This window comes from Sciurus vulgaris (assembly GCF_902686455.1).
Source record: "Sciurus vulgaris genome assembly, chromosome: 10".
Lineage (NCBI taxonomy): Eukaryota > Metazoa > Chordata > Mammalia > Rodentia > Sciuridae > Sciurus > Sciurus vulgaris.
In genome coordinates this window covers 43,944,316-43,967,659 of record NC_136470.1, presented here as the reverse complement: position 1 = coordinate 43,967,659, position 23,344 = coordinate 43,944,316, and the positions used below count along the sequence as shown (strand labels likewise).

The 23,344-nt window shown below is 33.8% G+C and overlaps 1 protein-coding gene across 1 annotated transcript; it reads right to left on the bottom strand.

The window, feature by feature from the left end:
- Positions 1–21,589: 21,589 nt before the first annotated feature.
- On the bottom strand, positions 21,590–23,068 carry LOC306638188 (dnaJ homolog subfamily B member 6-like). Its single transcript, XM_079101372.1, has one exon. The coding sequence runs from the start codon at positions 22,981–22,983 to the stop codon at positions 22,258–22,260; it is 726 nt and encodes a 241-aa protein (XP_078957498.1). The 5' UTR covers positions 22,984–23,068; the 3' UTR covers positions 21,590–22,257.
- Between the last annotated feature and the right edge of the window lie 276 nt (positions 23,069–23,344).

The window sequence follows — 23,344 nt, the reverse complement described above, 5'->3', positions numbered from 1 at the left end:
TTCATGTTAATAATTCGATTTTTTTGAGTCATTCAGTTACTACAACTGCCAAACTTCTTCTTGTGATGTCCATGTTGTCAGTATTTGGGATGGTCAGGCAAAGAAATAATGATGAGTTTATTTATGACTAAAGGTATAAAAGAAAGGCATATGGGAACACCTTCATTCTCCATCCTAACAGGATTGTAAATTTCAGGCTGCCTTAAATAGAGATGCTGGACGTGCTAGAGAGGATCTGTCAGTATAATAGACAGGAGTTCTATAAACTTCCTCATCATTGGCAGTTTAACTTGCTCCAGCTCTGAAAATCCCCAGCTCCAAAGACAGCTCCATCTCTCTTGGAAGAGAAATCAAAGTCATGAAATGTGAACAAACAACTCACTACATAAAATTCATTTTACTTGCACTTCAAATAATATATTGACGGGTAATATAAGTGCTTTGAACTTTTGATCTACCAGTGATGGAACTACCAAATGAAAGAAAGATGAAAATGAAATAGTTTTATTTTAGGAAAGAAATTCATCAGAAGTACATTATTTCTTATCAATGTTGTTTTTTTTTTTTTAACAATAAAAGTTGAGCTGATCTACATTTAACAGAGGTTGTCTTTGAATAAAAGCAATAATTTTGAAATAAGTATTTTTCAAATTACATAAACTTTTTAAATTTCATTCAACTTAGTATGAAGGCATCAATGAACAACAACAACAACAACAAAAATAGACTTATTTGCCACTTAACTCTAACTGTTCCTGGATCAATTAAGAAATGAAATTATAATAAAATGCAGAAATATAGAGTAATATTTGTAAAAATAAGTAGTTTGGATTTGCTCTTGTATATTTTTTGCAGCTTATGAAAAATTGCACACTATAGATAACAAATATCAGTATCAATTTACACACATCCATACAGCCTAAGTGTTCCCCTGTTGATAAATCTGTTGTTCAAAGTAACAGCAATATTTGGGAAAGGTAGCCTACCTACTGTTTATAAATTGATTGTAACTATGTATGATCATTTACTAATAGGAATAAATAGAAAAATAAAATGGATTTTAATAATAGGGCCAATTCAACTACAATGAAGAAATTAACAAAATTTTTATATGAACAATAAAATAGGGTTGGGGTGGGGAAGGAAGGGAATGCTTTCCTAAATGATCTAGAGTACCTTCATAGTATTCCAAAATAACTGACAACTTGTGCAACATTGTCTTCATCATATATCCTTGTTTACCTGAGAATTGGCACTTTCTAAATATTTAGTTTTATACAAGAAGATTTATTTTTAAAGTTTTTTTTGGACTTTTAATCAAAACACATTTATTACGTGATTAATACACGTTTAGTGTTAAAATATTTCTCAAGTCTAAATAGTCAATGGTTGATTAAGCAATATTCTTTGATGAATGTAAAGAGGTGAAAAGTGTAATATTTCTCTGATTTTGTTAAACTCAAATATTAGATGATAAGCACAAACAATAGAACGCAACCAATTATTTTGTATGGCCACATTTAGATCTTTTAAATTTATTTCATTCAAATACTATTTTCCTTTAAGATTTGATAATAAGGCAACATTCTAGTATAATGTGCAATATATTTTTATTATATAGAATTAATTTTTTACACAAGTATATTCCATAATTACTTAGTGAATAAAGATCATTCTCCCTTCTCAGCAGCACACACAGTGCTCAATAACTCTATCATTGCTCATGTGAAAAATTGGATAGATTCTATAATGAGATCTTCCAGAAAAACTATCTCCATTATGTAAGCAAGTTATGAACTACTTTGAAGAAGCAGATCCTGAAAAGAGAGCAAAGAAAAAATTTGCATATTTTCTAGGCAAAAGTTTTCAAAAAACGTATCACATCTTACTCTACTCTGGCATACCTATATTCTTACATATGACCCACTGGGACTCACAGAGGGCTTCAAATTGCGTTAGAATAGAATCTAAAATTTTCATGTGTTTTGAGGTGCTATTGATAAAAACTTCAAATTTTTGAATTTTTTTCATAAATTACATGTTTATAAATTATGTTTTTCTTAAAAATTCACACAGATACACACATACAGTCACACAACACACAGAGAGAGAGAGAGAGAGAGAGAGAGATTCTTATTTATTTAACCCAGTTGAATTATTTAGTTAGTTTCTATAATGTTCTAAAATTTCTCATCACCATATGACAGCTAAAAAATGGATAAATGATCAGGGTAAGTATTTGGAAAAAAGTAGAATTTAGAGTTGAATCTTCATAAAGATAAAAATGTAATGCTGTGTCAAGTTCTGTAGACTACTTAGTAGAGTTAATTTAAGAGTTGGAAAATTGAGTGTAACATTAAACAAAACAAGGGTTTAGAAAAATATTGACAATAGAGAATTTTCAGCATAGGAGACACATGTGTTCAAATAAATTAAAGCCTGAGGAGGATTCATTAAATGTAAAAATGGTGTGCAAGGATAATGGGCTTGGATAAAAGTTGAAGAGTTTGATGAGAAAGAAAGTTAGAAAAATGAGGAAATAATTCAAATAAGAATCAATAGCCATACTGTAAATAAAAATGTGAGATATGTTCAAGCTATGCATAAAGGACTACTCTTTCTACTAATTTCCCTGAGACAAGGGAAAGTTTGTGGGCAGTATTCCAGAGTTCTACTCCCAATCCTGTTTCAATCATGGTAGCCCTATAGAGATTTTTAATTTTTATAATAAAAATTGAACTAATATTATTTTATTAGCATATACAAAGTTTATTCAATACTTGTTTAATTCAATTAGAATTTTAACAAATAAACAAACGAACAAAAAAAGAGGCAGAAAAAGCCATGAATTGAAAATGTCAGATTTTCATGTATTTGGAAAATATTGCAGAAATTCCTCACTAAAGAAACCTAATTTGTAAAGAATAAGTTGCTATAAGATTAATACTCAGTATGGATAAAATAGTTTAAATAATACTTAATTGTTTAAGGCAATATTGTTATTCTCTTTCTACATGTAGTATATATTTTAAAGTGTAGGTTAACTCTATCACTTCCTCTTCTATGCAAGCACTATGAGCTCCAATTTCCACTTCAAAACTGTGGTCTGAGAAAAAAGCATGGTAAAATTTTATGAATACTCTATATTTTGTTTTTTCTATCAAAGATATATTTTGTAAATTATAGCATAATTTAATGTGAATTTCTTCCTTAATTTTATGTATAAATTTCAGTGTTGTCAAATATAGGGGCATTCATGTATAACAGAGCTCCAGAAATTTTCTTTCTTGAAGGTCTGGAATTTTATATTCATTGAACAACTCCTCATATTCCCTTCCCCCTCAACATCTATTTTCTGTCTATAACTTCGATTGATTTAGAAGTTTCAGTGGAATCATGTACTATTTCTTTTTGTTATTGGTTTATTTTACTGGGTATAATGTTCTCAATGTTCATCCATAGAGCATTTGTCAGGATTTTCTTTTAACAAGGGTGAATAATATTCCATTGTGTGTGCATAACACATTTAATTTATCCATTCATTTATCAATGGACCCTTGGGTTGCTTCCACACTTTAGCTGTTGTGAATAATGCTGTTATTGTGAGCACAGTTGTTAAACTATCTCTTGGAGACTCTGCTCTCAGTTCTTTTCAGTATATTTATAGAAATAGAAATGCTGGCACATATTAACTCCATTTTTTATTTTTGGGGGATAGGCCAGACTGTTTTCCACGGTAGCTGTATACCATTTTATATTCCAATTACTTAACATCTTCACCAAGACTTGTTATGTTCTGGGTGTGTGTGTGTGTGTGTGCGCGCGTGCGTGTGTGTGTGTGTGTGTGTGTGTGTGTTTAATAATGGCTAATGGTTGGGAAGTGATATTTCATTGTGTTATTGTTTCAGTCTTTGTTGTCCAGTCAAACACTTATGTGTTAGGCAATGTAGGAATAGTTAAAGGTGAAAAGATGAGAGTATCGTAGCTCTAACTTCATCAGTGAATTAATCCATTTGGTAGATTAATAATTTGAATAGAATGCTGGGTGGTAACTGTAGGCAGGAATAGCTTGCCTGGAGGACATAAGCCACTAGAGATGTAGCCTGAACTCTACATCTACATCTACTCTGCCCTTGGTCCCTTTCCTTTCTCTCTCTCTCTGCTTCCCACTCCCATGGACAGAGGAGCTTTCCTCCCACACACCCTTCATCCATGATGTTATACCTCACTTAGGACCCAGAGCAACAGAGTCAGCTGACCATGGACTGAGACCTCTGAAACTGTGAGCCCAAAATAACTTTTGTTCCTCTAAGGTTTTGTTTATTTGTTTGTTTGTTTCCCATTTCTTTCAAAGTGAAAAAACAGTCAACTAACACCAACTAACACACAGTAAGACTTTGATTCATGATTTGTAACGGGAAGCATCTTTTCAAGTGATTGTTTGCCAATTAGATATTGGCTTTGGGGAAATGTCTGTTCATACCTTCTCGCACTTTTTTTTTTTCCTTCTCACACTCTTGAATTGAGTTGTTCATGGTTTTTACTGTTGTTGAATCTAGGAGTTACCTATGTATTTTGGATATTAATCCCTTGCCACATCTGTGATTTACAAATCTTTTCTCCAGTTCTGTGGGCTGCATTTTTACTGTTAATAGTTTTTGACATATAAATTTGTGATAACTTTCATGAAGTCCAATTTGCCTGTTTTTACTTTTGCTGGCTTGCTTCTGAAGTCATAATCAAGAAATCATTGCCAGATACAAAGCTACAGGAAGTTTTTGTCCTTTGTTTTCTCTAATATTTTTATAGTTTTAGTTCTTACGTTTAGGTCATGGGCACATTTTGAGTTAATTATTGTATACGAAGTCATGTGAGGATCTAACTTTCTTCTTTTGTATAAAAATATCCAGTTTCTCTAGAACTATATGCTGAAAAGGCTATCTTTTCCCTATTAATGGTTTTGACATCCTTCTTGAAAAACATTTTATTAGTGTGTAAATGTTTATAATTGTTAAATCTTCTTGCTGTTTCAAGCATTTTGTTAATATGTAATATTTTGCCTTTTCTCTTACATGCTTTTATAATTTAAAGTTATTTTTCTCTGATATCAGTATAGTCACCCCTGCAACTTTCTTCCAGTTATTCCTTCTAGGAAGTAGAACATTCCATCCTTTTGCTTTCAATTCATCTGTGCCTTTAGGTCTAAAGTGAGTCTCTCTGAGATAGCCAGTTGGATTATGGTTTTTATTAAATCCATTTCATCAATCTTTATCAATTGATTGTAGAGATTAATACATTTGCATCTTATATTAGTCTTCTCAAGCTTCTATAACAAAATATGATAGCCCTAGTGACTAAACAAAATAAGTTTCTTTCTCACAGTTCTGGTGTCTCAGGGTAAGTTGGTAGTTGATTCTGTTCGTGGTGAGGGCCCTTTTCTTGATTTCAGATGGCAATCTTGCTGTGTTATGCCAGGGCAGACATAGAAGGGAAACATTCTGTGTTCTATTATTAAAGCACAAATCTTATAATGAGGACTCCACCTTTGTTATCTCCCATAAGCCTAATTACCTCCCAAAGACCTCATTTCAGATATCATCATATTATTATTAGGGATTAATGTTTGAACATATAAATTTTGTGGGACACATTCAAGTCACAACACATTCAAAATAACTATGTTCATCTGTCAGCATACATAGGGGATTTGTTCTAGGACTCATGCTAATGCCAGAATATTCAAGTCCCTAAATATTTGGGCACAGTATTTTCAGCAAATTAACATCCTCCCATATACTTTAAATAAACTCTACATTACTTATTGTAACTAATACAATGTAAATGTGTAAATGGTCATTATACTTTATCTGTTATGGTTTGAATGACAAAAAGGCTCATGTGTGGGACAATGAAAGAATGTTCCAAGATGAAATGATTAAATTGCCAGAACTGAAGAATAATTTGCAGGGTTTGACTGGAGGAAGTTCACTGGGGTATACCTTTGGAGTTATTCCTGACTGTTGCTCTCTCTGTCTCCCTCTCCCCCCTCCCCCCACACTCTCTTTCTCTCTCTCTGCTTCCTGGCTATCATAAACTAAGCAGCTTCCTCTACCACCCTCTTCTGCCATGAGGTTCTGCTTTACCTCGGGCCCAAGATAGCCAGTTGACCATGGATTAAACCTTTGAAACTGTGAGCCAAAATAAACCTTTCCTCCTCTAAGTTGTTCTTGTCAGGTCTTTGTGTCATGGTGACAAAAAGCTGTCTAGAACAATATTGTTTAGAGCAGAATGACAAGAAACTGTACATTTTTAGTATAGAAGCAATTGTTTAAAAATATTTTGGATCCACTGTTGGTAGAATCTATAGATATAAAACACACAAGGTACACCTGACTATACTGATAGGCAGAAAGTTGCTTCTGTCATTTTGTTTTCAATATGTCTTATGGCATTTTTATCCCTGATTTTCTACATTACCATCTTATTGTAGTGTTTGATATTTTTCTAGTGAAATTAATTTTTTTTCCTAATTTTCTCCTTGGTGTATTCTTCAGCTATTTTCTTTGTAGTTGTCATGGGAATTACATTTAACATCCTAATGTTTTAATTCATTAATTTGAATTTTTACCAGATTTACTTCAATAGCTACAAAACTGCCTTTTATTGGCTTTGTTCTCACCTCTTTGAATTGTTTATCTCTCTCTCTCTCTCTCACACACACACACACACACACATACACACACACACACACACACACACACACATATAAGATGCTGGTCCTTTAAATCCTTTGCATATCCTTTCAACCAGAAGGGAGGAGTTTATATCACTTTGGGGAGGTGAAACAAAAGTAGATTCCACCTCCTTGTCTCCAATTGTGTGATGAACCATAGCTTAGCTATATCTTTCTCTTGTTTTCACCAAGCTATAATCATCTGTACTATAGTCTGTTTAGAGGCTCAACTAAGGAATGATCTACTTCCATGCTCCTTCAGGATGTCTAGGATTTTGGCAGAATTCATCTCTTTGTGGCTTTAGGACTCAGGTCCACGTTTTCTACCTGGCAGTCAACTGGATGTTCTGCAGGCCCATAGTTTCTTGCTACATTACCTCCTCCTGAAACACATCAAAGCATGAGTGTCTTTTTCTGCAAAGACAGCAAGAGAATCTTTCCCCAGTCTTCTAAGAAGAAACTTCATAAGCCGAAATGTTATAATAGAGTCACATCCCATACCCTTTAACACACAAGATGATCAACAGAGTGGTATTTCATGATCACTGTCTTCTTGGTATTGGTTAAAAGCAAGTCACAGGTTCTGCCTGCACTCACAGGAAGGAAGTTACAAAAGAGGACATGAATTGCCGTGGGGGCTCTTGGCACAACAGCCACAAGAAGTAGCCTGATTTTAATATATCAATAAATTTCATCTATGGCAAGAAAATATTTTCTTACATGATTTTATTATTCCAATCAAATTTTAATGAAGTTCAGAAGTACTTCTGTTTTCTCCAGGTTAAGTCCTTAAAAAAAAAACCAAAAAACTCTAAAGAACAATAGTTCTACCTTGAAGCTTTGAAGTAAATAAGCATAAAAATTGCCATAGGCTGAAAAAAAGTATTTGAAATCTGCACTACAATTTATTACATTCCACATAAGCCAAACTTAATTATACCTCCATGCATAAATCATGGTAGTTTTTATATTAAAGTGGTCATTCTACTGTCTCAGTGACAAAAACCTCAGAATCGAGGACCTGCTATATTTTTAGAAGTTTTTAAGTCAGTAGGACAAAATCTTGCTGATCTGAGTTTTTAACAAGGTCATTAATGAAATTTTTCTGCTTGAGGCAGAGATTCACTAATTTAAGTCTGATGTTACAGAGTTATAAGAAAAATGACATATTTGAGAAGCTTCTATGACAAAAGTTATTTCCCTTTTATGCTTTTCTGGAGATAAATGATAGCTCTGCATATTAACAATTCAAAAAAAAAGGAATCTGAATGCTACTTTAATCTACATTTCTCCTAGTCTTTTTTATGGAAAATAAATCAACACAGTCATTTAAATCATTTTTATTACATCATAATATTTGATGATGCTAAATCAATAATATTTATAAAGATCCAAATATTAAGTATCAAAATTCAACTGTGAGTAATGCAAAACAAAAAGAACTATTTTGAAAATGAAAAGTTATGCCTGTAAACTGTCACATTGTGGGCATATCACCAAAAATTAGGTTGACTTTTTTTTTTTTTACTTTGTCTTACTACATGTTTTAAAGATATACCTTAACAATGAGTTTAACATAAGTCTTTCTTTAATTGTATAAAAGAAAATATTCAATTTCCTTTGAATTGTGGAATATTTTCACCAAAAAGTCAAAACTTAAAATCTTATGTATGTATAAAACTATTTAGTGCTGACATTCAAACTATTCAAAATTTGGGTTCATTTAACATATGCTATTTTAAGAATGCAGGCTCATCTGGAATTTTGAAATGCATGTTTCAAAACTGTGACATGTTCTTGTACTATTTACCATGAATACCTTTATATTACCTAATTGTCATGGAACCTCTCTAGTTCTCTCTTTTTTTCTCTGTTGTTTTTATCACTAATAATAGATTTTAAATTTTACTTAAGCAGTGTGGTTAAAGAAGTCTTCTGTGTCTATTGATACAGATTAGATGCTTTATAGAACAGAGTGTTAATCAGATTCCAGTAGAATGGTAAAGAATGAGCTTTTTTCATATCTCTTAACTAAGCTTTCTGATAAAGGACTTCATTATAATAACCCCCAAAACTCCTGTTGTATATTGGGTTAACAGTAACACCCTTTCTCCCTTCCTTTCTTTTCACTAGTAACAGAGGTCCACTTTTTTTCTCAATGTCTGGCACTGCCCAATACATCCCACCAGAAGGTCAGGTGCATTCTGTTTTGACTCAAGCCATCAAACTGATCTGCAGATTATGCCATTCCTCTTGTTAATTATTGCTAAGGATTTCACACAAGACACAATTCAAACTGATGGCAAAGACCACAGGTTAATTGCCTCTGGCAATCATCTTCCTTTCCCTTCTGAGAAACCATCCAGAAACATCCCACTATTTCTTCTTCTGGTATGTTGTGTAAAAATGAGCCTAGGAATCCCGAAGTCATCTTGGGTTCAGCCTGGTCCCAAAGAGAATTAGAGAAAAAAAGAAACTGAAGAGTAAGTAGAAAGTTCCTTAGTTGTCCCTATCCTTACGTCTCAGATTTTGGAGCAAATAAAAGGTGTTATCATTCAAGAGCTTTGTATTTTTTCAAATATTGGTCGTTGCAAGCCTGTTTTATGTATATTTCTCCTGCCAGCTTTCCCACTGTAAATTTTGACATGATAAAATATTTTAATTAGTTATTTTCTTGGAAAAAATAACCAAATACTTATATTTGTTGATGTACATAACACACACACACATGTACATGTACTTCTTCATTGCTTTTTCTTATAGTGAGTTGTAGGTGTCATCATGAAAGGCAACTTCAACAGACAGCACTTATGGTGAGGAGGAAAAAGGAAGAAAATGTTGCTCATAGCAAGGGTACCAGATCAAATAAACGGAACATCATAAAGGGATGTGAGGTATACGGAGAACAGTGCACAGTCCACATAGTTCACAGTTCCATTCCACACATCATGCAAGGTAATCAGTTCTCTCTCAAAATGAGTTTCCCTGTGGTGAACTCTGGACTGAAAACATTTTAGATAACTTAATTTGAAAAATATTATTTGACATATCAGGCTAAATAGAAGTATAGATTATTGGTGTTATTTTATCCTGATTACTCAAGTAATCACAACATTCTTTTGCTATCTACACATGAAAATTGGTTTATTTAAGACACCCACACAAACACAAAATTTTTGGTAAAATAATCATGGCAGACTGAATAATGGCCTCTAAATATGTCCAGATGCTGATACTCAAAACCTGTGAAAATTACTTTAACTGTTAAAGAGACCTTGCAGAAGTAGTTTAATTAAGGATCTTGAGATGAAGAATCCTAAATTTCTGGGTAACCTTAACGTAATCACAGTGTCTTTAAAGAGGGAGGCAGATTTGACCACAAAAGAGGAAGTACATAATGAGAAGAAAGGAAGTCTGAAGTTCTGATGGGAAGAGGTCCTGAATCAAGAAATGCAAGTGACTGCCAGACAAGATTCTCCTGTGAAACCCCCAAAGGGAACCCATCCTGTCCACATTGATTGTGGCCTAGTGATGCTGATTTCAGACTTCTGGGCTCCAAAACTGTATGGAAACAAATTTGCATTTTCTTAAGCTGTCAAGTCCACTGTAATTCTGTTAACAGTATCTATACTATAGTCTACATGTCTTTTCCTACAATGCCAGATAAAATAATAGATCAGATTTGTTCAAAAAAGAAAGAGAAAATGACTTAACAACTGAAAGTAAATCTACCAAAAAGATACAGAAGGGAAAGAAAATTAGGGGCATTAGAGAAATATCACTGAATAGTATATTACTTTGTTTTATCCATATCTTTTTACAGCATTCATTATCTTATTCCCAGACATGCACTCCTACCTGTCTAAACTTTCTTTTCATAGTATCTTCTCCAAGTAGTGAGAATCCATCCAATTACCACATTATTGGGACTACTAACCATAATTCACCACTTATTATTGCAAATTATCTGATTACAAAGTTTTGGCAATGGTAGATTTTAATGAAATACCTAAATATTGCTTATCTGAATAGTCATTTTTATTTCTTGCCATATAGAGAAAATTAGAATGCCACTGACACATGCTTTGTATATAGTAGATTTATATTTTTTAAAACAAAATTGTATATACCATTGTTATAGTTGGGATGTGAGGTATCCCCCAAAAGCTCACGTGTGAGACAATGCAAGAAGGTTGGAGAAAAAAGGACTGGGTTATAGCCTCAACCTAACCAGTGAATTGGTCCCTGATGGGATTAACTGAGTGGTAACTGGAGGCAGTTGTGTTATGACTTTGGAGTATATATAGTGGTTCAATGGGGGCATGGCTAAGGCGTCTGTATTTGAATCTGACAAGTGGTGTCTTTCTCCTTCTGCTTCCTGATCTCATGTGAGGTGCTTCCCTCTGTCACACACTCCGCCATGCTATTCAGCCACACATCGGGCCCCAAGGAATGGAGCGGGCCTTCTATGGACTAAGACCTCTAAAACTGTGAGCCCTCAAGTAAACTTTTCCTCCTTTAAAATTTTTCTGGTCAGATCTTTTAGTCACAGCAGTGAAAAAAGCTGACTAAAATGGCAAGATCTGAGCCAGTATGCATTCATGCTCAGAAGAAAATGTTGCCTTTTGGTTTATTTTAACCATTTGATCTTCGACACTGTTTAAAAAAAAAAAACTTTAATACTTCAATTCTCTCATTTATAAAACAGTGAAAATAGTTCTCATGTTTCCACTTTTCCTGTACAGTGATTGCTTAGCATCAAGTAAGGGCTGCATGAATTACAATTGTTATTACTGCACTGTACAATAACAAAAACAACAACAAATTCAGCTGTTTTCATTTATTTCTAGTTTAGAAATAGCAAACGTGTTAACAATTCTTCAGCATATTAGTTGCTTTTTCACACATATATTGCAGTTTTTGAAGAAGAAAGAAATAAATAGGAAATAATATTTTTTAGAAAATCTTTTTTTAGTTAAAAATAAATTTAATTAAAATAAAATCTTAAATGTCTCTTTTTAAAATGGTCTAAAGCATCCTTGTAATATGCTGTGAAAATTATAGGAAGAAACTTATTATTCAAACAATATTCTACTTTTGGACCAAAATCTACAGCCAAATAGAAAAGATAGAAGTATCACAGACACAAATTTTAAAACAATGCTTATAATCTGTTTTAAATTGACCTAAATATTAATGTGTTTTGCTGTTGGCATGGGCAAGTTTTGTGCTAACTCAAATTGTAAGTACCACGTTAATTAGTAGCTTCAGATAGGAAAGAATATAGTAACTTAGTCTATTTTCTTTAGACATATTACAAGTGAATTTAAAAACCACTTAAAGCAGCATTATCAGTGCATCATTTTATTAACAATTCAATTGTGCTCTCATTTGACATTCTTGCTAAAGTCTGGATTTGTAATCTTGCCTTCTTCCTTCCAAATAATGACTGTACCAGACTGGGTAATTAACTTAAATTAAACACACCAGACTGGATTTTGCTGTCAAGAACTTATTCTGAAGCTCCACAGAAACCACAGTTAGTTTTCTATGAATATATAAGAATAGAATTTCATTCTTCATGATTAAAGAGATTTTGTCAGTAGTTTTATTATAAAGAAATATTGGGTCAAATACAGATTATCTCTCAGTATCCATGGGAGATTGGTTATAGGACCATTGTAAGTACCAAGATGTTCAAGTCCCCTATATTAAATTTCGTAGAATTGGCATATAACCTAGACGCATCCTCCCATATACTTTACATCAGCTCTAGATATAATACTGAATACAATGTAAATGCTATGTAAACAGTTGTTATACTGTAGTGCCTGGGGAATAATGACAATAAAATATACACACACACATTCACTGCAGATCCAATTTAACGTGTTCCAAATAATTTCCATCTAAAATCAGTTGAATCCATACATATGGAATTCACACACATGGAGTGTTGGAAGCCGTATATGGATTACGGGTTTGTTCAAGCCACTAAGGCAGGGAAGCTGCTTCTCTGGGAAATCCTGGGTGAAATTCCCTCTTCAAGAAAGCCCAGATCAGGCCAGTGCCCTGTCTTAGCTCACAGCTTTAGGATCAAACAGCCTCCCAGATATGGGCATAAACTGCCAAACACCAAACAACCTGTTTACTGCAAGACCCCTGCCACACCAAGAAATAAGCACCAAAATAAGACTTCTCCCACACTGAAACCTTATCCCTGCCTTTGATGTACTTCCCCTTAAGTAAAGAATTGGGGCCTTTTCGTTCATTCAGTTCCAGTTTCTATCAGGGCTGTAAGACCCATCAGGCAACCTGATTCCTAAATCTAATCTCTGACTCTGTCTTTATTTCTTCTGATTATTTCAGCACCTCTTGAGCTGAAACCTGCTCTGCCAGGGTGGTGGATATTCCATCAAAGGAGGGCCTATTTTGTTTTTGATTTAGCTCAGGTATATCTATAATATTTAGATTTCTTAACTATTTCAGATTCAGCTTTCCTACATGAAATTGACTTAAATATCACAAAATCACTAAAACCAAAAATGTATTTTTATACTGATTTTGACACTTGCCTGGCCATTGCTTGGAATGAGTAAGACTTTCTTTCATTTTCATTGTATGGAGAAATACATATAGGATATTTATTAACTTTCTATACTAGATATAATTATGTAAATGACAGCTTCTTATGATTAAGGAACTCAAAGAGTAGTGCAAGTGCCGTTTATTATTGGTACAGATAACAAAGATAACTTTTTTATTTTTGTGGACCAAAAATATATATATATATATTTAAGAAAGAATTTCAACAATTCCACAGATGTTTTTCCCAATTTTCAGTGGACACTGTCAGGAGTGAGGGTAGGACCCTACAGAAGATAGTGATAAACTACCCGTATACTGCTGCCAAATGCCATCTAATTGTAATGAACAGGGAAGCTCTCCCTCAAATGTCAATATATGTTGACCAGAGAGGATCTATATATCACCTTTATTTAATAGGATATGTATCTCTGAATAAACTTAAGAGTATAAGTTTGAAGCACAAAGCTCAAACTTCAGGTAAGTCAGAACTCCTTGGCTATACTTTTTTTTTAATGTAATTTATGTGACTATAGGGTCTTCATGTCTCTCTTTACTCAAAAATGCATTTTAAAATAGTTCTATATACTAGCCAGGGGAGGAGTCAGGGCTTGAGCCACATTCCATAATCTGTAGCATCAGTAGCATTTCTCTGGTCTTGAATCCTGCAATCAATCGCTCATAGACCGTGACACCTATGAGCTGTACTGCTGAAGGACAGGACATGAGTTTGATTTTTATTGTTTGACCTTCACTAGGGAAACAGGGTTTTGTTTGCTTAGCACACTTTGCTTTTCCAAAATTGTTTTCCACTGGACTGTTTGAAATGACCGTATGAAACTATTTATCCACTCCCTGTTCATTCTAATGATTACCTAGTTAGAAAGAAGTATATTTTACTAGGTCCTGTGTTCCAACTATCTCGATGTTGCTGATATAATGAATTACACAGTTAATCAAACATTGAAATCTTAAGTTTATAAGACACAAAGATCTAAAATCGAATGCACTCTACAATTAATGTCGTTCTCTTGTTGGCTATTTTAAATTAAGATGAGTAGAACATTTTTCACAGCAATTGTCAAAACACCCTCTCACCCCCCCACACACACTGTTTTCTCAAATAGCAATGTCTACAATTATGGTATCATTTGTTATGCATGATATAATAGCCTGCAAATATAAAGAGGTATTATCATTACTTTTGTCCTTTGTTCTTTCAGGCCAGAATATTGCATACTTCTTTACTTTGACATTTATTGTTTTTAGATTGGTAATAGAATGGCTTGTGTTGCTCGTTATCTTGAATGATGATAATATTCGAGGTTGGGGTGTCTGTGTTTCCAGTTAAGTAAAGTAAAGGCTTCATATAATTTAACAAAGGTTATTACTGGGCAATTACCCAGCATACAGATCAAGTCCACTAAAGTTCAGTCATGGTCAGTCTTAAATAGCATATTTGGTATGGTTTCTAGGATATCTAATCAGTTAGTATTTATATATACTTTCTGGTGCTAGTTTATGAACGTTTACCCTGGCTGTTTTATAGTAACAATTATATTGACATAATTTGCCTGTAATAATAGATAAAATGCAAACTTATTAGGTTTTGAATTATAAAATTTTATTTTAGTTAGTAAAATATGTATACATTAGTCTCTTACAAAATTAATGTTCTATACTCTATTCTAACATAAAATTGTTGATTTTCTATTTGTTCTCTATTAGCATTTCCAAGTCCAGTGCAGCTAGAAGCCAAACATTCCCCAAATCCACAAAGTTCAAATGAAAAATAAGAAAAGATGTTGTTCATAAAGAAAAGATTTTTTTTTGCTACAGGAAGTCTAAGCTGGTCATGTCTATAAAATTAGAATTATCTTTGACATAGCACTCACAAATGATATGTGCAGGAAAAAAAGGACTAAATCTTTTAACACCTGGAGAAAATAATCAATAGCTTTTATATTAGGGATTCAAATAAATCTAAATTTAAAAACTAACACATATTCAAATCTGTTAACCAAGGGAACAAAACGACATGGAGTCAGTCACCTGTCTTTTAATAGTCAGTTTGTAGAAGTAGGGCACACTATTTTCATGGATTCTTATCCCAATATTATTACTTTAATTATTGTGAAAGTAGTTTAAAGGTGTCATTATACATAGGAGTATAAGAAAATCATAGAAAATCCCACAGCCAAACATATGAAAATAAGGAAGGGATGCTTGGTGTCATTTAAAACCTCGGCTCTGGGGTCAAAGATATCTGCCAATGTAACCAAATATCAATAAGAAATATTTAAATTTATAATAACTAAGAATAAAATATTACATTACAAGTAAGCCTATAATTTTAGTAGGAAATTATCCATTTAAGATGTTTTATTTGTTCATTGTTAGATGTTTTGTTAAAATTACTATTTCAGTTCACTATAAAATGTTTTCTTCTCAGTATCTGTACTAAAATATAATATTATATAAGTTGCTATTATTGAAATGGAAACATTTCTCACATTCAATTAAACAATTTGCCTTATATAATACATGTAAAATTCCTTATTCTCTCCCAAGAGAATGTTACTGAAAAAAGAATATTTGAAAGATGATAAATCACTTTGGTTCAATTCAATACATATTTACTGTGGTCACGATGACCTAAGTGTTATTATAACTGATCACAATTTTAATCAAGATATTGAACCACATGTATCAGAAGTGTCAAACTTTTAGACTGCAGTTCAAGTTTTAATTTAAAAAAACTATTTCATGTGTTTGCCAGTAAATTTTGAATAGCCAAGTCTGTGACTTGCTTTTCTTAAGCAATGTCTTATAACGATTGAGATTTAGTGTACCAAACAGCTATGTATTTTGTGCAATAGTAGTTAAGACTTAATTACTATAGAACAAAAATATTTAAGACACACTAATGGAAAAAACTGTATATCAGTTTAAGTTAAGTTGCGAGCCATCTGGATCGCTGTGTCTTCTTTACTGTGCTTTCAGCCAATGTAAATAGAAAATGTTTTTCATGGCATGACTCTAGATCACATCTTGTGAAGCATTGTGCTAATGGAAAATATTCTGGAATTTGAACTCTATGATATATCCAGTAGTAGTTTAGATTCTTCAGGTAAAAGCAGAGAAACCAGTGTTGCAACAACTATTTATACATTCATTAAAATATCTATTAAACAAATATTAATACAAAAAAAGTATTTACTGAGACAAAAATGAATTATAGATAGCCACTTTATTTGTCCACAGATTTGTTTGTTGTTAACAGATTTGTAAGGTATATAAAATAAATATGCATATTAAATTACATTAGCACAAGAGTAAAAATTTAAAAGAGCTTATTCAGTTATCTATTGCTACAGAATAGCTTATCCTAAAATTTCCCTTAAAGTAGTACACATTAACTATGTCAGTTTCTATGAGTCAGTAGTAGGGGCACAGTTTAACTTACCCCTTTACTCCCTGGTCTCTCATAAGCCTGAGGCCAAGATTTCTGTCAAGAATGGAGTTTCTTCTGAAGGTTGATAGGGAGAAAGGTCTTTCAATATCACTTACCTCGTTATTGGCAGGATTTGATTTCTTGGTGCTTCTTGGATTGAGGGTTAAGTTTCTAACTGGTTTTTGGCTGGAATCTGCCCTGAGTTTTGTAATACGGGAAACTTTCTAGCACAGCAACTTGTTTTATCAAGGTCAATGAGAAAGAGAGAAACAGAGACAGAGATAGAGAAACAGAATGGAAAGATGCAAGACGAAAGCAATCATTCCTTACATCTAAGTGTATTGGTCGGCTTTTCATCCCTGTAACATAATATGAGAGGCAAATTACTTATGAAGAAAAGATGTACATAGTTCACAGTTTTGGATGTTCAAAGGCACCTGCTCAGTTCTGGTGAGAAATGTTCAGCTATGTCACATAGAGGCAGGTAGAAATCCCAGGAGCACAAGCAGGAGCAAGTGATCACATCTCAACACAGGAGGTAGAAAAGACTCAGGGTCCAAGCTCAGGCTTTTATGACAACTGGATCTTGAAATAACTTATTCTGGAAGGCCAGTATTCCCTTCTGAGGATGGCATCCTCCATGAACTAAGAATCTTTCTTTAGGCCCCACCTCTTAGAGGCTTTTTTCTTTTATAATAGCACTATCATGGGAACCAAGCCCCTAACTTGTGGGTCCTTCTGGGGACAGACTATATAACTCATAGCAATAAGGAAATTTATCTGAATCAAACTTCTGGGAGGATAAAATGGCAAAACAATAAAAATAAAACAAACTCATGAACTAGTGTCTGAATTTAAAAAAAAAAAAAATTGGCAATTACAATGAACTTTGAAGACCAATGACTCATTTTTCTAAGACTCTGTGTTGTAAAGGTTGAGCTGCTTGGCCTTGGCTATTCTTATCATCACTCTGAGGTAATAATTTTCTATTTGAACTTCAACTGGCAGCAAAAGTGAAGTCTTTCTATGCTCTGAGACAGCTTTGCTGTATTTAAACTTTTTTAAAAAATTCAATATAAAATGTGATAGTTGATACTCAGAGGTGGGTGGAGGTATGTAAGGAAAAACATTAGCACCTGAAAGTATATGTACAGCACTAAAATCTGCATATTGACAAGAGTGAGGGAAAGGATTTTTCAAAACACTACATAATTTAGACTACTACTGTTGCATTTTGTTCCTGTCGTTATATTTTGCAAGGTATATATTTGTAATGCATCAAGTAAAATTAAGTAGTGCTATAGTTTAGATCTTGAATATACTCCAAAGGCCCCTGTATTAAAGGCATAGTCCCTACTAAAGTGTATTGGGAGATGGTTGAACTTTTAAGAAGTAGAGCCTAGTTGGAGGTCTGGAGGTCTTTGCAGAAATGCCTCTGAATGGGATTGTGGGACCCTGGACCTACCCTTTTGTCCCCTGGCCACAATGTGGGACATTATTCTTCACCATGAAATCCCACCATGAGGTGTTGCCTACCAAAAGCAGTTGGGTCAGCAAATCATGGATTGAAACCTCTAAAAATTGTGAATTAAAATAAACCTTTTCTCTTTATAAGTTGTGTGAGACATTTATTATAGTAATAGAAAGATAAACAAGAATAGTTGAGATTTAGAAGCTGTGTGACTCATCATAATTCAGAAGAAAAAATATTGGAATAGTTGAGGTAGAGGAATATAGGCAACTAAAAGAAAGAAGTGCTGGCCATCAAAAGGAGAATTTACAGAATCAGATGTTTTAGCATTGTACTTAGGCCAGTTGAAAAATAAATGGCAATGACAAGTGAAATGAGTCATTGGAAAAAAGGAAATTAAAGAGAAACTTTGGGTTATGGTAATAGAGTTAGGATGAGAAAATTAAGCGATGTGGAGTGGATTGAGTGGAGGATAAGAATACATTGATTCTTTTGAGACTTTTTGTAGCCATGACAAGTTTATCTAAAGTGGTCTTGTTTCCTTGTTGCTATTAACTGTATGGAGACACTTAGTATAGGTTTGTTGCTTGTGTTGGAGTATGTTCTATATTCTACTTTCACTAAGAATATTTAATTTCTTATTCCTCTAATAGAAATCTGCTTGATCCAGGTACCACACACACACACACACACACACACACACACACACACATGCATACACATATGTATGTGCATATACATACATATATATGTATATGCATATATGTTATATATACATATAAATTTTGAAAACTTGAACCATCTAAAACATGCTGAATATATTCTTGGTGTTGAAATTTATTGAATATAAAAGAATAGAAAAAGACTATAGAAGACATTATCAGAAACATCTCACCTTACATTTTCTACATTTATTTATTTATTTTTCTTCTAATAGTTGTATATGACAGCAGAATGCATTTTATCTCATTGTACACAAATGAATTTCTCTGGTTGTACATGATGCAGAATCACAACATTTTTGCATTCATACCTGTACATAGGGTAATAATGTTCATCTCATTCTACCATCTTTCCCATCTCCATGCTCCCTCCCCTCCCCTCCCCTCACTCCACTCTATCCAATCCAAAGTTCCTCCATTTTTCCCTTGTCCTTCCTTGATTATAGATCACCATCCACCTATCAGAGAAAACATTTAGCCTATGGTTTTTTGGTTTTGGCTTACTTTGCTTTGAATGATAGTCTCCAACTCCATTCATTTACCTGCAAATGCCATAATTTCATTCTTCTTTAAGACTGAGTAATATTCCATTGCAAATATATATATATATATATATATATATATATATATATATAACAGTTTCTTTATCCATTCATCTATTGAAGGACATCTAGGTTGGTTCCACAGTTTAGCTATTGTGAATTGAGCTGCTATAAACATTGATGTGTCTGAATCACTTTAGTATACTGATTTTAAGTCCTTTGGGTATAGACTGAGTGGGATAACTGGGTCAAATGGTGGTTCCATTCCACATTTTCTAAGGAATTTCCATGTTGCTTTCCAGAGTGGCTGTATCAATTTGCAGTCCCACAAGCAATGAATGAGTGTACCTTTTCCCCACATCTCACCAACACTTATGGTTGCTTGTATTCTTGATAATTGCCTTTCTGACTAGAGTGAGATGATATCTTACAGTAGTTTTGATTTTCATTTCTTTTATTGCTAGAGATGTTGAACATTTTTTCATATATTTTTTGATTGATTGTATATCTTCTGTAAATTGTCTGCTCAGTTCCTTAGCCCATTTATTAATTGGGTTATTTCTTTCTTCGGTGTTAAGTTTTTGAGTTCTTTATATATCCTGGAGATTAGTGCTGTATCTGAAGTGCTTGTGGTAAAGATTTTCTACCATTCTGTAGGCTCTCTCTTCATGTTATTGTTTTCTTTGCTGAGAAGAATCTTTTTCAGTTTGAATCCATCCCCTTTATTGATTCTTGATTTTATTTCTTTTGCTCTAGGAGTCTTGTTAAGAAGGTCAGGTCCTAAGCCCACATGATGACAATTTGGGCTTGCTTTTTCTTCTGTTAGGTTCAGGGTCCCTGATCTAACAAAGTAAAGGGATACGAATATGAAAAGGAGAACTCAAACTATCATTACTTACTAATGACCTGACTCTATACTTAGAGGATCCAAAAAATTCCACCAGAAAACTTCCAGAACTAATAAATGAATTCAGCAAAGTAGCAGGATAACAAATCAACAACCATAAATCAAATGCATTTCTGTATATCAGTGATGAATTCTCTGAAAGAGAAATTAGAAAAACTACCCCATTCATAATAGGTTTAAATAAACTTTTGGGAAAATCCTAAAAAAAGAAGTGAAAGACCTCTACAATGAAAAAAACAGAACACTAACAAAAGAAATTAAAGAAGACCTTAGAAGATGGAAAGGTCTTCCTTATTCTTGAGTAGTCAGAATTAATATTGTCAAAATGGCCATACTACTAAAAGTGTTATACAGATTTAATGCAATTCCAATTAAAATCCCAATGACATTCCTCATAGAAATAGAAAAAACAATCGTGAAATTCATTTGGAGAAATAAGAGATCCAGAATAGCCAAAGCAATCCTTAGCAAGAAGAGAGAAGCAGAAGGAATCACAATACATTTATTTTGTGTGTGTGTGTGTTGGCTGTGTTGTAATGGGAGACAAAAAGAGTAGTAAGAGATGGTTTTAAAGACTTTTAACATCTCAAAGGAAGTCCTCTCTTTTTTATCAATTTTGAAGCAAGGTATAAATTCTGTTGAATATTGAAGTTCACTAACCCGATTCAATAACCTAGAATTTTTAGCTGAAATATCTGTCTTCATCTCAGTTATTGCAAGATCACCATCAAATTATTATTTTTAAGAGATAATTTTGTCTTGGAATCTGCAGAATCCTGATATATTTTCTATATTCCTCAGGCCTCTCAGTTTGACCTACTGATTTCATTTGTCATATTTTGCTTTGGGAATTTTCTTTCCCGTTCACATATTAAGCAGTCTTAGTGTTCTGAATTATCTGAATTTATTATCTCTAGCTTTGCTTTCTTACCTGCATTTCAAACACATCTATTTAACCACCTTCTGGACTTTTCCACCTTTCTCTGCTAGGGGCATAGTGAACTCAAAGTGTCAAATGTGAATACATTCTCTTCTCTTGACTTGATCTAGTTTATTTTGTATCTCAGTGTTATCTTCCCTCAGGCACTAAAACATTTTTTAGACAGTAGTCTTGACATCACCTTTCTTCCCTCAGTCACATGCCTGATCTCAATATTCTGTACATTTTTTTTAAATGCACCAAACACATTCACATTTATTTTCTTTTCTTTTTTTTTAAAGCAAATGACAAAGACCCAGTTTACCAGCTTTTTTAAACCTAAGCTTAACATTACATATTTAAACAATTGTCAAAACTTTACTAAGTTGCCAGCATTCATGCACAACTAGAAAACATCCTTAAGTTTATATTAAACCAGAAATGTATTACCATTAATGCATTAATATCTTTCATTACTAAATACTGGGGGGGAAAAAAAAAACAAATTATTTCTAATTCATCCTGGCAATGTTAGCTCACAGCAGGCTGACACTACTTGGCTCACATGTCAAACACAATGGAAAGCAGATCCATGCTGGTCTTAGAATACAATCTTGTCCTAGCACTACTCAAAGTCAAGGCTCATCTTGGATTACGTTTAATAAAAAAGCAAAGTGCACACAGAGATTACAACAATTTTAAAGACAAAAAAAAAAAAAAAAAATGGTCCTATTGTGTGGTCCCAACAATAAACTCAAAAGTCTATGACAAATAGGGGCTCCGATGAACTGTTTATAAATACTTTAGATTAGGTACAATTATACTGAAAGTCGAGTTCGTCTGAAATCTTCAAAAAAATGTTCCTGTTAATCCTCAAATGGTGCTTGTTATACTTTAACATTTCTGTTAAATGCGTGCGTTGAATTACTTGTTATCCAAGCGTAGCAGCTGCTCCTTACCATTTATTGTTAAGGACTTTAACTGGCCGTCTTCTTCAACCTCTACTCTTTCTTGACCACTCTCGACAATTCTTTTTGTAGTGATTTTTCTGCCATTTACTATTTTGGTAGAAGTTGATATAGATTTGAAGTTACCCATCCCGCTGCCACCAAATGATGTAGAAGAGAATGAAGTAAGGCCACCGTGACCTAGTGACCCAAATGAAGTAAATCCTGTATCAAATGAAGAAAATCCACCTCCAAATGATGGAAATCCACTGAAAGCAGAGAAAAATGAGCCTGCACCTCGGTTTCTGCTTCCTCGGGGACCCCTTCGGTTCCCAAAAAAGTCTTCAAATGGGTCTTCAAAGAAGTCGAACGAAAACGGGTCCCTTCCACCAAAAAATTCCCTGAAGACATCATCTGGGTTCCGGAACGTGAAGCCAAACTCAAAAGGACTGTCAAAATGACTTCCACCTCCACCTCCACCATTTAAGCCTTCTTTGCCATACTTGTCATAGATGTCCCGTTTTTTAGCATCTGATAACACCTCATACGCCTCAGCTACTTGTTTGAATTTTCTCTCTGCTTCTTCTTTATTCTCAGGATTTTTGTCTGGATGCCATTTTAGTGCCAGTTTCCGATATGCCTTTTTGATATCCTCGGGAGAGGCGTGTCTCTGCACGCCTAGAACTTCACAGTAATCCACCATGTTTTAACAGATTGTTGGAACAAGTCCGAGGACGCGGCGGACGGGACGGGGTGGGCGGCCGGGTGCTCGCGTCCGGCACGGCTGCGCTGGTGGCGGCGGCAGCGGCTCCTCGCGCTTTCCTTTCTCTGTACATTTTTTGAATTATTCTGCTTTAGTTCTCATTTTCTAGTTTCGCTACCACCACCCTAGTTTATTTTCCTATTCATTCCTGGTCTTACTACTAAAAACTCTTTAGCTGGCGTATCTATTTCAAGATTTGTCTTCCTCAATCCTTTCTATATCTGGCCTTTAAAATGAATCTTTTAATTTCAAATTAGCTTGTATCACTTCTATGACTAATATGTTCAAAGATTCTTTCTCC